Source organism: Phodopus roborovskii, unplaced genomic scaffold (assembly GCF_943737965.1).
Source record: "Phodopus roborovskii unplaced genomic scaffold, PHOROB, whole genome shotgun sequence".
NCBI lineage: Eukaryota > Metazoa > Chordata > Mammalia > Rodentia > Cricetidae > Phodopus > Phodopus roborovskii.
This window is the reverse complement of record NW_026125506.1, coordinates 10,759,048-10,773,268: the sequence shown is the minus strand read 5'-3', so window position 1 is coordinate 10,773,268 and position 14,221 is coordinate 10,759,048. Positions and strand designations below refer to the sequence as shown.

General features: G+C 47.6%; 1 protein-coding gene across 1 annotated transcript in view; it reads right to left on the bottom strand.

The window, feature by feature from the left end:
* Window positions 1–1,706: 1,706 nt before the first annotated feature.
* Window positions 1,707–14,221, bottom strand: part of Pptc7 (protein phosphatase targeting COQ7) — a 36,974-nt gene continuing 24,459 nt past the window's right edge. Inside the window, exons 3-6 of the mRNA XM_051176598.1 lie at window positions 10,956–11,154; window positions 7,799–7,922; window positions 6,119–6,248; window positions 1,707–5,234 (exon numbers count right to left, since the gene is read on the bottom strand). Of these exons, the coding sequence (XP_051032555.1) occupies window positions 5,176–5,234; window positions 6,119–6,248; window positions 7,799–7,922; window positions 10,956–11,154 (512 nt within the window). The 3' untranslated portion in view covers window positions 1,707–5,175. The remainder of the gene's footprint in view (window positions 5,235–6,118; window positions 6,249–7,798; window positions 7,923–10,955; window positions 11,155–14,221) is intronic.

Here is a 14,221-nt window from a genome sequence, read left to right as displayed (position 1 = left end):
GCGTCCACAGTCTAATGCTCAGTGATAGCTGCACTGGGTGCTGGGTGCTGGCTCCTTGAAGGCCAAGGGGAAATGGAGCAGACACTGTCCCAGCTTCCCTGGAGATGCTCTCTCTGCTCTCCCGTTATCACTGTGCACTACAAATCCATTGTGCCACTTGGGGACAGAGCAGGCGCCACAGGAATGAACGTATCAGTGTTCTTAGATAACATCGTTTACCCTGCATGTCTTCTGTGGGCCCCTAAAGGCAGACATTCCTCAGTATCAGGGTGGGAGGACAGCTTCTCAGGGCCCCTAGGAGTCCTCTGAACATGACTGCAGACAACAGTCATGCAGGACCGCCTTACACAATGACCAGTCAGTTTTTGTTTTTTTTTTTTTTTCTCCAGACTAGAAAAAAGGTTGTGAATAAAGAAATATACAGTTAATCTTTCACTTGGTGGTCATTTTACATATTATACAATTTTATTTTCCAACCTTCATTTGCTCTGGTTCCTGCACGCTCTGCAGTGGGATGCAGAAAGAATGGAGTGGAGTGAAGCCAAGTCTGTCTGAGTCATCAGCACACGCAGCAGCAGCTGAGCTCAGGGAGGTGGGAGACACACGCCTGTCTGCCTGCCTGTCTGTTGCTCTCTCTGACTGAGCTGCTTACCTGCACAGACACAATGTTACATTGTGGGACTCTCACCCAAATCTGTTTACAGTCAATTACAAGCTGACAAAGGAGCCTTAGGGAACATCTTATTGCTGTCTTGGGAAAGCCATCAAACCATAAGGAAATGCAACCAGCAGGCCACTATACTTTAGTCCCTTAGAAATTGGAAGTGCTGCCTAAGTGGATTACCGTGCTTTAGAAGTGTGAGCAGATTCTAGCTGAAACCAGAGTGATTTGGCTCTTGTAGCTTAGCAATGAGTCACAGCTGCCCACAGTAACCTAATAAAAACCCAACTTTATCCCAAGATGTTCCTCTGTGAATGAAGATGGGCTTTCACCAAGCTTTTTGTGGCAAGTGGCAATGCCCACCTATCTCAACAGCTCTGTCCTTCCTACTGTAGGCTGAGGATTTACGAATCTCATGTTTACACTGATGACTAAATGATTTCTGACATTCCTAACTGATGCAGGTGGCTGCAGGCAACTCTGTAGGTCTCTGTGCTGAGGACGAGGCCTGGGTTCACTCCAAAGCACCTTGGTCAGCAGTGTCCTGAGTACAGCAGTCTATACAAGACAGTGATACCATGACACTTCAAGCACTTAGGGCTTTGACATTCCACGAGAGCACAAGCAGGGTGTGTGTGAGTGTGTGTGTGTGGTTCTTGGATAGAATCCAGGGCGTCTCACACACACACTCTCACACACACACACACACTAGGTCAGTGCTCTGCCGCCAAGCCCTAGCCATCACAGCAGCATTTTTTGGTAGCTTCACTCAGTACTATTTGGAAGGCACAACTACACCCCAGCTGGAAAAAAAAAGAAAAAAAGAAAAAAAACCCTCAATTTTACACTCAATTGCCAGTCCACTGTGGTGAATTTCTGAGGAAGATAAGTAGCTGTCGATTAACAGCCACACCAGTTCAAATGGTAAAGCTCTGGAGTGTGGCCCACTGTTAGGTAGACCAAGAGGCTCGGGGGGAGAGAGAGCACGATGATGCCCAGGGCTGGTGCCCTACTTCCTGACCATTCAAAAGCAAAGGAGTGTCAATTAGTATAAATACTATATTTATTAAATATCTTTACAGTTTATTTAAATGTATTTACAGAACTATTCCTGCATAAGTTATATTTCAGACAGAGATTCAGGTCATTGCCTCTTGTAGGACAAACAATGATAGTCTCAACAGAAAACACAGTTCATTAGTTTACACAGATTCAGATTTGCTTCATCACTTGTCACCTTTGCCACAAACTACCTGCTAACAGTTACATTTGGACATGGACACTGCTTTACTTGAGAAGTTCAATTTTGTGATAAATTTACTTTTTTGAAAGAAATAGAATCCAAATGTCTTCCGGTTCATATTTTGCTTTATAAGCAGTCCCCCCTCCCCTTGGAACAACAAAATTTTTTTAAATGCAAAACTGTTACAGTCTCCAAAGAAAATGAAGTGTTTTAACTTTGCCAAAGATAGCTGGTGTACAGTGACAAGGAGCCATGAACCTACCCAAAAGTACAAACATGTACAGCCCTACCCAATCCTGTCGGCCACCTCCACAACACTCACCCGGATGGATGGCAGTCCTCTGGGGTCGTTGTCTGGTGCCTACTCTGTCCAGAACAAGGGCAGTGGCAGAAAAGGGCACTCTCCTGCCTCTGAAAGCTCATATTCAGACTCTACTCCAGACACAGCCCAGCCCAGACACACACACCTGGAATGGATTCTTTTTGAGTTAGTAACTTATCAACCACGTCAAGCACGCACAGTAACTTGGGACAAATAACTTGTTTCCACCCTCACTGCTTTCAATTTTTAAGAGCCTAGGGACTCTAGCTACTTCATCTCCATTTGGTAATCTTACTTATTTTTTGTGCGCAGGCAGCTTAAGTTCATAGGAAGGAAGAAATAAGGTTCTGATATGTTTAGAGTGCACATTTTTAAAACAGAACAAAATAAAAATTTCAAGCATGTGATAAAAATAGTGATTTTTTTTTTATAATACAGTATTGCTTTATAAATATAGATGGAAAAGCTATAAACTTTACTGGTCTTTGGTGCATCCAGAGAGGGATAAATAATTTGCCATTTGTAAATTAAAACCCAAATTTCTCTTTTGTTATAAAAGTTCACTCCATGAGACAAGTATGAGTGCTTACATTGCTTGGTTTAAAATACAATGCATGAGCATACCAGGGTTCAGATCAGTCCTATCAAGGGGCATGTGCCGGCCCCTTGCCATTGGGAAGTTGAGGCAGCACTCACTCCACCTGACCTCCGACAGTTATAAAATGAAGTACTAAAAGGATAGGGAGGCAAATGGAATGTGTAATGTCACTAGTCCATGTGCCAGGCCCGAAGAAATTTTCACTCTGAACCTCAATGCCTGCCCCATGGTTCTCAGTGTACTAGAACAGCCACACACACACTGTCCACTGGCCCTTTCTAACAATCACTGCTCAGAAAAGTGAGTTGACTAAATAAGTTGTATAAAATACACCAATCTACCTTTATAAAGATTGCTTGATGGGCTAAATAAGAGCAGAAAAAAAGCCAGTGACTTGACCAGCTCTGCTCTTAGCAGGAATTAAAAGTCGGCATTGGAAAATTAATGCAAAATATATCCAGATTGTAAGGCTACAATACTTCTGACCAGAACCTAATTACAAACCATACAGAAGAGGTGAAGTAGTCAGTCCTAGGGTCACACACCCCGTCTGGATGCAACCGTACTGTTTTTAACACAGACACTGCAAAGAGTTTGTGCAAAATAAATACCCACCACACGCCCCTCATGCTCTGTGACCAACAGAGCATGATGTCTCCTTATTCCAGTCTCCCTCCATACCCGGCCCCTGTATCTCCTCACCAAAGAACTCAGTGTTGTCAGGTTAGGGTAGTTAAGGCATTCTGACATGTAATTAAAGGTGATTCAAAATAGGAATCTAATATTATGCCAATTTAGGAATAGTAGATAAATTACTGAACAGCTTACAAATGAGTAACTCATTCTTATAAACGAAATGCCTGTTACAAGCATGATGCACTGAGATACAGCAATGACATGTACATGGTACATGGTAAACAATTTAAATAAAACGAGACAGCTACTGAAATATACAAACACACAGACAAAAATCTTTTAAAAACAAGTTGAGGTAACCTCAAACACAAGTTCGACGCAGTAACCAGGGAGCCAGTGTCTCCTGCAGAGGAAGGGCTGTGAGGCTGCTCACGAGATCTTCACACCATCACCTGACTTGCACAGAAAACACGGCTTTAACTTAAGGGCTTCTAAGTATATATGGTTTTCTACCACCAAGTTAAACAAGGAAAAAAACGGACCCAAAAATATATATCTTTACAGCAGTCAATTGTACATAAACCTTAAGAGTAAGTTTGCGCTCGCAGGTAATGGGGAAGTCTGAGAAGGGACGTTACCTACTGCAAATGGCTATTGGAACTGTAAACATTAAGCTGGACTCAGAACCCCACACTCAGCTGGGGCCACTGCCAATGTCAGGTCATCATTAGCTTCCCTGTGGACTCTGTGTGCTGCAGCCACCACGCTGTCACCTTGAGGACATAGCACAGGTGGGGCATGCTCTAAGGGTGTGAGGCTCCTGAGGAAAGGAGCAAGGCTGCCCACAGCCAACCCCATTCCAAGCTCCACACTCTTCCCCGGGAAGGCCCGAGGCAGACATCCTCACAGGCAGAGTGGACGAATTCAGCCGCAGCATTTGATTCTCAGGCTTTGAGGACTTTTGCAATTTTGCGTTGCCTTTCCATCAATAGATTTTGTAAGGAGTCTCCTTCCTCTATCCCTCCTGTGGGCCAGGCCTCTTGCCTGTGACCTGGACAAATCAATAAACTGCCATAGCTTCAATCACAGCAGCACAACGAAGCATCGTTTTATAAAGCACAAAATATTTGCATCCATAGAACGAAAATTTTCTTCCAATTTGTAACCAAAACCGTAAGTTGCTAGGGTTGAGATGTCATAACCCAGCATACAGTTTTGGAGCAGGATTGCGGCTCCTGAAAAACAGGAGTTTACACAGAAAACACAAAGCCACGCCAGGCCTAGCAGAGACTGTGCCTGTGGGACACTGGGCTTCTCCTGGGAGGGTCTGTGTGTTTTCTGATAGATATGTCACTATTTACTGTTTGTTGAATGTTAATATCCCTTTAACACACTGAAATTTTGAATTCACTTTACCAACATTATTTGTTTTCAAAACTTCAACTGCTTTTGAAAAGTAAAAGGTTTTGAAAACCTCCGGAGGGAGAAGGGAGCGGTCACCTCGCTTCTCTTGGCGTCACCAGCAGGCCCCAGCTTAGTGGATGACAGTAGTGGTTTTCAACAAGGATCTCAACGGTTCTCAAACATGGGCCAGGCATCCATCATTGGCCACTGAGATCAGTGGCAAAGAAACGTGGTCCTGCCAGCAGGATCAGCACACATGGCAGGGAAAAGTGGGGCGACCAGGGAAAGGCAGGAGTCGCCAGCATGGCTAATCAGTCCGTGTACTCAGCCACTATTGAGAGGAGGACAGTGATGTCATCTGGTTTTCCACCTAAAACACAAATGAAACAAAGATGTGGCCCAGGTAAGTACTGGGACAAGTGCTCCTATTTCAGTGGATCTGGTTTGCCAGGGCAGTTAAAGCTGCAAGCTCCCGAGTCTGGCAAGATTGGGAGTTCCAGCCCAGTCTATGTTACACCATACCCTCCTCCAAAGCTAACAAGAAGCCAGGGCATGGTGCTGCATACCTATAATCTCAGTACTTGATAGGCTGAGACAGGAGGATCACCACTTATCTGAGGCTACCTTGAGCTAGCTCAGACCCTGTTTCAAAGAAACTAAAACAAGAAAGTGATTGAACTGAAGCTTAAAAGCACTGCCCCAAACTGCCGCTTCTCCACTTGATGGCTGTGCAGGTGGCCTGCCCTCAGCAGTACACGGGCTGCAGTCAGCACTCCCATGAGCACCGTCCTGATCTGGACAGACGTATATTCTAATGTGCTTTTCTCTATTTTAACATTTTCTGAGCTCAGATGTGCTCTTCATGTCATATTACACTAGGAAAAGCCAGGGAGCCCCACAATCCTGACAACAACCTCATCCAGCTGGGGCACATCCTGAAGTGGACAGAAAGGCATCACAACTGAGGACAATGTCACACAGCTTCCCTTCGTAGGTGCTGTGGCAGTTTGCATCAGCCATTTGAGGGGCAGAACATGGCTGCTGGGAATGTGGCCCAAGGTGAGCAGGGCGGTGGTAGAGTAAAGGTCTTCAAGCTCCACCTGTCTCTCTCTCATCGAGCCAAGGTCAGCTCTGAAGGGCACCTGGGAGGAGAAACCAGTGACACACCGGCTACTACCCTGCTGGCTTTGCTGGGGGAGGAAGGTCACTTAGACATTCTCACCCAGAGCTCAGAGCCTTCCAGAGAGTGCTTACCTCTCACGTTCAATCCGTTGTCACATGCAAACTGTGCAAAAGGTGACATATAATGTGGGTCATAGGCCAGCTCATGCGCTTGCTCGGCAATGCTTCTTGCAGTCCGCTGTATGCTCTCATAATTTGAATTCTAAAATGAAAGGACACAGTTATTTTTGCCACAATGCCTCGTGTGAGTTCTGCCTATAAGAACACTTCGTGCAGACAGCACGGTAAGGCAGAACGTTACCTGAACACTTCCCCCCTAGTGCTTAAGCTCTACTCTAGTTAGAAAAGACATGGAGACAACCAGGAAGAAGCCCAGTGTGGGCCTGCTCCAGGATTTGGTTGAAACGGTTCCAGGTCTTCAATTCAGATTTTCATATGAAATTTAAGGTATTCTTACTAAAATAAGATGGTCTAAAAGGTGGGTTCTGGCCAATTTTCCTGACACTTTGAAAGCCCCTGTGTTTGGGAGCACACCCTAGCCAGCCATGTTTGCGGTGAATGCCTCAGGCTTGCTATGGCTACAAAGAGCTCTGCTTTGCACTGTGCTTTTGGGCCATGCCCTGTGCTAGCCGGTTCCATTCCTCATCTACAAAATGGACATGGGAGGGCAAGGGCACCCCCCTCAGGTTCTAAATCTTTCTATCTAAACATCGACCACCAGAGGACTCAGGTTCAGTTCCCAGCACCATGACTGCTCATCAGTTCTAGGGGATCCAGCACGCTCTTCCTGCTTTCCCAGGCACACTCACACGCATAAGGTAAAAACTATAATAAATGTCTGAAGGAATTAGATGAAAACCCAACAGGCCCTTGCTTCCATACCACTTCCTTACAGAAACTTCCCTGCCAGCCTAAGGCAGAAGTTCCTTTACTTATATCCCTTTTCACGTACCAGCAACCCAGATCATATGTTGCTCACCTCTCAACCGTAAGCCCGGTGTGTGTGTGTGTGTGTGTGTGTGTGTGTGTGTGTGTGTGTTCGCACACAGGGTTTGGTAGGGCCTGTTCACCACCATCAGCACAGGCTGCATACACTACAGATCAGGAACACATCAGGACTCCTTGCATTCTTGTGGTTTTGGTTAATCTTCCCTGACACCCTGAAGGACAAAACCTTTGCTACTTCCCATTTTATAGACAAAGGTACTACTACTTGAACATCAGAAGAGATACCCCAAGCAGAACAGTGAGGGGGGCTGCATTAGAAGGGCTAGTTCCTGCCAGCCAGTACTTGCACTGGGCTAAGAAATTCTGAGAACCTAGCTTCTGTCCCCCACCCCCACCTTCTGTAGGAGATGCCAAACTTCCCTCAGCTGCAGCTCGGGTCACACTCAGATCGTGGCTGTCTGGACTGCCTTCTGATCTAACTGCTTCCAGACTTTCCAGCCTCAGCTGCTACTGGTGTGTGGTAAGAATAAGAGAAGAGGACAGGCAAGGGCATAAAACACCAAGAAAAACACAAGTGAGAAGGCCCTCCCACTCCCCGAGCCCCTATGGAGGAGAGGCTTAGGCAAGGGCCTCCCCCAGTCCTCTTCCAAATGTTCCCATTTATAATCGCTTGGAACATTACATCCATCACTTCCCTGAAGTTCAGAAAACAGTCCTTTCCAAACCAACCCCGGGAAAATGCATGAGACCCAATAAAACTTAGCAGTGCAGAGGCCACAGCTCGCCAGGCTCCAAGTTCATTACCTTCAGTTTTTTCAGCTCCTGAAGGATCATATAATCAGGCATGTTGTCAAAGAGCCCATCTGTTGCTGTCAGGATGATATCTCCTAACTGGACATCGAAAGACGTGCTATCAGCAGCGTCAGGGCTGTGGCAAGGACAGAAGAGGGACAGCAAAGTGAAGATAGCCCTCTAGGCATGAGGCAATGGTCCTGCTGCCAGAGTTTTACAGTGTAATAAGGCTTTTAAAACGGCATCAACTAAAGCAAAGTTGGGCCATGGAGATGGCTCAGTAGATAAGGGCGACCCCTCCATCAAGCCCACAGGTGTCCTCCACGCTCCTGCCATGGCATAAGCCCCACCCCACAACATAAAGTCATACCGAGAAAAATTACCTGAAAGTACCACCTAAATGTCTCAAGGGCTTATTAGAAAAGCCATCAAGTAAAGCTGAGTCTGGGCAGTCAGATCAGCCAGGTCACAAGGCTCAAGAGGGAGGCAGATCTAACTCCTCTAGGCCCTGTGGAAATGACTTCTCCTTTCCAGCCTGCAGTCTCAGATCCCAGCCTTTCCCCATCCGTACCATCGACCCTTCTGGCTCTCAGGAGGCTGAGCACCCAGAGACAGGAACCCCCATAGGAATGACTACTTGGGGACACCTAGAGAGGCTTTGGCAGTTAAGAACTGTGCATCTCCCACCCTGTTCCAGTGTGCCTAGCATGTAGAGCTTCAGGAAATTCACTGCAAAAGCAGAATAACCCTCCCAATTGAGAGGAAATCTTTGTATGTTGTTAAACAGCCGAGGGGGTAGAGGAAGACTGCTTGTTTTTTGAATAACTTTTTTTGTTTGGTTTGTTTTGGAGAAGGTCTCAACATGCAGCCCAGGCCTTGAACTCCTAGTTCTCCTGCCTCACCCTTCTGGGGCTGGGATGACAGGTGTGGGCCACTGGATACTAAAGAAAGAGATGGGAGATTTTTTTCCTGACAAAGCCTGAAGGAAACAGATCTAACAACAAGGGAGATGCAGGCAGCTCACAGCCCCATGAGGCTGGCCCTCGGTCACTCCTGAGGCCACCTTCACTGCTTCCCAGGCTGAAAAGGCAAGCAGGAGTCTAATCATCTGCCTGACCCTGTGGTGAAAGTAAGGGAAGGAAGACATTGGCCACTAACTGAGAAAGGGCACAGTCAAAGCACCCCAGGCTTAACAGAAACCCCACACTTGAGTAAGTGGTGATAGAAAACACACAAAGTCAGCCACCCAGTGCCCTGAGCAAACTCCTGGCTCAGTCTCAAATGGCTGAGGGAAGGAGGCAGCACACATTCACAGGTAAGAGTGACAACTAAGGACATGTAACAGCAGAGAAAGCCACCATCACACTAGGGGAACGGGGTTAGTTCCTTCTGTAAAAAATCAAGACAAACATACAAGACTCTGGCCTGCTGTCTTTGCAAGTGTGTCAGGTTCTAGAAGTGCAGATTAATGACCAGCCTGGCACCGGGGCTCTGTTTTATGCTGAGGTTTGCCTTTCCCCACGAGTGGCCTTTGCGCCATTCTGCCTGTGGGAGCCTCGCTCCCATTGGACAGTCTGTGCTCTGCGAACACGCCCACCCACGAGCTTGGCGTTCTGACAGCTGCAGCTCTGCCCATTCCGACTGAACACACTGTGCCGCTGGAAACTCTCCACTGCACTGAAACACGAGCCACAGTCACATGCTGGTGAGCTGGGCTCCACGGGCAGCCACCTCCACCTCAAGTCAGGCCAGCAGAGCAAGTGTGCCGCTAGCCTGCCTGTCTCAAATCTTGCTTGTGGATCTGGTACTCTGAGGCTAAAACAGCAGCAGCCAATCAGGAAAATGAAGCGCCATGAGCCAGAAGCTGTCTGCTGGGCTTGGTACCCACCGAGGTCTTCACTCCAAATGGCTCAGCTACTGTGCGTTACAGCCCACTCGACAGCAAAAGAGGACTGGCTCGCTGAGATGGCTCTGGGATGGCACCCGCTGCCAAACCTGACACCCAAGATTGATCCCAGGAACCCACATGCTGGAAGGAGAGAACTGACCTGCACACCTGTGCTCGCTCGCTCTCTTCTCTCTCCTCTCTCTCTCTCTCCCCCTCTCTCTCTCTCTCTCTCTCTCTCTCTCTCTCTCTCTCTCTCTCTCTCTCTCACCCCACTTCCAAACACACAAAATAAATTAGTACCTTAAGATACAGTAAAATGTCTCATCAGATGCTCTTCTACCCGGAAGCTCCAACAAAGTACTTCCCTCTCTACGATCAGGATCAACACTCTCATTTTTTTAAAGCATGTCTCTTGCTATATATAGCCCAGGCTGGCCTCAAACTGGTAATCCCCCTGCCTTAGCCTTCTGAGTGCCAGGATTACAGGTGCAAGCCTACCTAGCAAGTAGATTATTTAAATGGACAACACCATTACCTAATTATATGATATCGTCACTACAAAATCAAAGATGGCAGAGATATCTGTTTTATGTTAGTTTGGCCTTAAGATCTGACTCATGAAGAGGTAATAGGTAGGAAAGAAATAAACACAAAGAGCATTTGTTAAGAGTTTCTTCACAAAAGACCAATTGGGAGGTTGCCAGTGGCCAAGCAAAGTGCAGCACAATTCCCAGCCTTACTCTGTCTATGAAAAGAGCAACTAAAACTTAAACTCTTGGTTTAAAAATAAACCAAGAGACATTAGCAATCAACAAGAAAGAGAGCAGCCTAGTGGCCTCCTCAGGGTCGGAAGCAGGCCTTGCTTGACACTTTACTTCTGACCTTTGGGTGGGGAGGTTATTCTGACAGATAAGACAGCATCTGCCCAAGCTCACCTAGAAATGATGAAAACCCGCACAGGGAGAGAGGCCTCTGAGCCACTCAGCTCCTAGTGTAGCTAATACACCCTGCACTCACAGTGTGCTGCTGGCATGGAAACACAACATGCAGAAGCTGAGTGCCTCTGCACAACCCTTTCATGTGACAGTATGTTTACAACGGCTTGGTTCTGCTGTGACGCCCAGTTTGATCTGAATCCCTTGCAAGGCCCACCAGCTCCTCCTGTGGATGAGCAGTTTCTCACAGGAAAGGTGCCTATGTCAAGAGGACAGGAGGGGACTATGGCCAAAGTACACCACTCGGGAAGGGAAGGGGAAGGGAAAGGAAGGGCTGCAGGGTTACCTGTCACTCAGGACAACGCCCTCAGCCTCGGGGGGAGCAATGGAGAGCTGGAATGGAGTGTTGAAGTAGTGCTGCTGCTCATCAGATCGGTGCACGACTTCACCGCCCCGGACCACCAGGAAGCCAGAGTCACCCAGGTTCGCCGTGTGCAAGCGGTGGCTACTTCTGTCCAGTACCACGATGCAGGCTGTGCTGCTACCTACAAACAAAACGGGCATCCGCTCACTGTCTCCCCTGGGCCACTGCCAAGCATCACAGCTCCAGAGAGCAGCTGTGGTCTGAATCTCGTTGACATCAGACCACCCCGGTTTGCCCCACACCCAGGAACTACAGCAATATACGCAGGGCTGATGTGCTGAGGGCAAGGGTGTGGCGGCACAGCAGGTGGACCACCAAGGAGCACACTCTTCCTGGTGCCGTGGTGGAGTGCCAGGGACTGGTGCTCCAAAGTATGTTACTGCGTTTTAATACTTAATTACTTGAACAAGGATACTGCACCTGACACTATTCTTCAGTTATGGCAGCAAGGCTTCACTAAACTTACTAACATTTAAGACAGGGACATAACCGGCCTTCTAAACCAGACTGCCATCTGCTGAAGCTATGAAGCTTGCAGACTAACCTGCTCACTTTCCAGAGACTGCATAAGGCCCACAGCCTCTGGCCCCACTGACGGCAGCAATAACTGCTCCTGTCTCCACCAGAAGAATATGCAGCTCACCAAGGAACAAATGGAACATGCCTGTGTATGTGGAATAACACAGCCGGCTCTCTCAAAAGAACCATAAGACGAAAGCGCAGGGTTAGCCAGAGTGCAGGGAACCCACTCACACTTACTCTGGGGAGGCACTGGGTAAGATGAATCTGAGAGTCACATAGCTCTGAAAATTCTTTATCTAGCAAGTCTACCTGGAAGGAGCCATGTAAGAAAACAGCAAGAAAAGCAAGTCGGATTGAAAGAGAAAAAAAAAAAAAAAAAAACTACTGCTAAAGAGCCAGAGAGCTAGGAGTGAGCCACACTCCCCTGTGACAGGGGAGGGCAGGCAGGCAGCTAAGTGGTAGAGGCGTGGCTAGTGCAAGCAGTCTGGCTCTCAATCTCCAGCAGAGAAATAGATAAGTACTGTCACACAACACTCTGCAGCGTGAATGGTGGTCAGCTTATCTGCATTTGAACACCAGCTTTGCCACTTCTGAGCTCTGCAGTCCAACTCTGCGCTCAGCTTCCCTGTCCACAGAAGCAGGACTAAGAGAAAACCCCTCACAAAGAAACCCATGAGGAGAAACCAGTTAAGTTTTGGCAAACCCTTAAGTGGGGTTATCCAATGAATGATTGCCATTAGGAGAGTGTTAAAGAATACACTTGCAAAGGAAAGATAAGTGAAATAAGTAGATTAAAAGCTAGTATTGGAGGACTGGAGAGCTGGTTCAGTAGTTAAGAGCACTGGCGGTTCTTCCAGTAGTGGGACCATCTGCAACTTCAGAGACCCATCCAATGCCCTCTTCTGGCCTCTGTGGACACCCCTACACTCAGACACACACATATACAAATAAGTAAATAAATGTTAAAAACAAACAGTATTGGCGTGAGATGTAGCTCAGCTGGTCCAGTGCTCTCTGAGCATGCACCAAGTCCTGGGTTCGGTCACCAGCACCATGGAAACCAGATGTGGTGCCCAAGACTGTGATCCCAGCACTGGCTCAGGAGGTGAAGTCATGAGTTCAGAAATTCACTGTCATCCCAGGCCACACACTGAGTGTTGGTCTGAGGCCAGCCTGGGCTGCAGAAGACCCTGTCTCTTTAGGGGAAGCAAAGAAAAGCTACAGCTAGTGGGGGCGTGGTTAATCGCAGGGCACAGCACAAGCAAGCCACTCAGCCTGAGTTTCTTCCCAGCCAGCTGTGGAGACAGTTCCTTCCTGTGTGCTGCCTCAGCAGGTGGGACAGCAGAGCATGCTCAAAACCCCATGCCACCACTCTGTGCAGACACATGAGAGGAAAAGAGAAGCACGTGGCTAGTATTCAGTTTTCTTGGTGAGATTGTGGTTATTTGTTATTTTGCATCAATGGAAATGTGAGATTTAATGTATAGAATTAATGTAGCAGCTTTCATCATTAATGGTCGGCAATTCGGCTTCCTTGTCATCTGAAGCAGACTGATGAACAGTGGCCTTGACAGCCCTCCAATGCCTACAAAAAGGAAAATGTGGGTGCTGCGCCCAGCCAGAGGGCTAGCAGAAACTGCTCTGTGGCCTGCTGGACTCTGCCTCCTTCCTGAAAGCCTCTGACTTCTCATCATTACAACATGGCCACACAAAAGATCTCCTGGAAGCCGAGGGAATTAAATCTTGAGAGTGAGAAACAACACAGTCCTGGAGCTGCTCCTCAGGAAACACCCCTGATGACTCACCGTGACAACTTCAGGCCACCATTTCATGCCCCTGTGGAAACAACACTGTCCTTGTGAGTGATGGGGCTTTCACAGCCAGACCAGGAACAATGACCGAAGGCATGTGCAGCCCGGCGGCTTACATTCCTTCCCTCTTCCAGTGACTGCCGAGTACACAGGGCTCAAACCCCACACACTTGGGAGAGGAGGTGCTGAAGATGAGGGCTGGATATTCAGGTGACTGACCCACACTGGAAGGTGCCTGGACAACTCTCTCATGTTAAATCTCTCAGCCAAATATAATATGACCTTAACTAGGTCTGACCCCTCAGCTTCATTTCCTTTGTGGTGCTGAGGACTGAACAGCTTTGTGCATCCTAGACCTGTGTTCTAGCACGGTGTTAGAGCAACAACTGCAAGACCCCCCACCTCTTTTTTTTAAGGTCAGGTCTCTCTGTACAGCCCTGGCTGGCCTGAAACCTGCCTTGTAGATCAGGCTGGCCTCAAACTCAGAGATCACCTACCCCTACCACCCAAGTGCTGGGATTAAAAGGTGTGAGCCACCATGGGCAGCAACCCTTTGGATTCTTAAGAAGTTACTGCTGTATTTAAGGGTTTCTGAGTCCTCATCAACAATAAAGGCTCTTTACAGCAGATTTCCTATGTAGACTTTTTATTAATTGCTGGATCAGAATGCAAAAGCAGCCTGGGAGATGGCTCAATGATTAAGAGCACCCAGCTCTTCCAGAGGACCTAAGTTCCATCCCCAGAAGCCAGAGAGAGTGCCTCATAACACCTGTGTAACTCCTGGCCTCCAGGAGCACTGACATACAACACCCTCAGAGACATACACATAAAAGCAATACACTAACCTAAAATCAA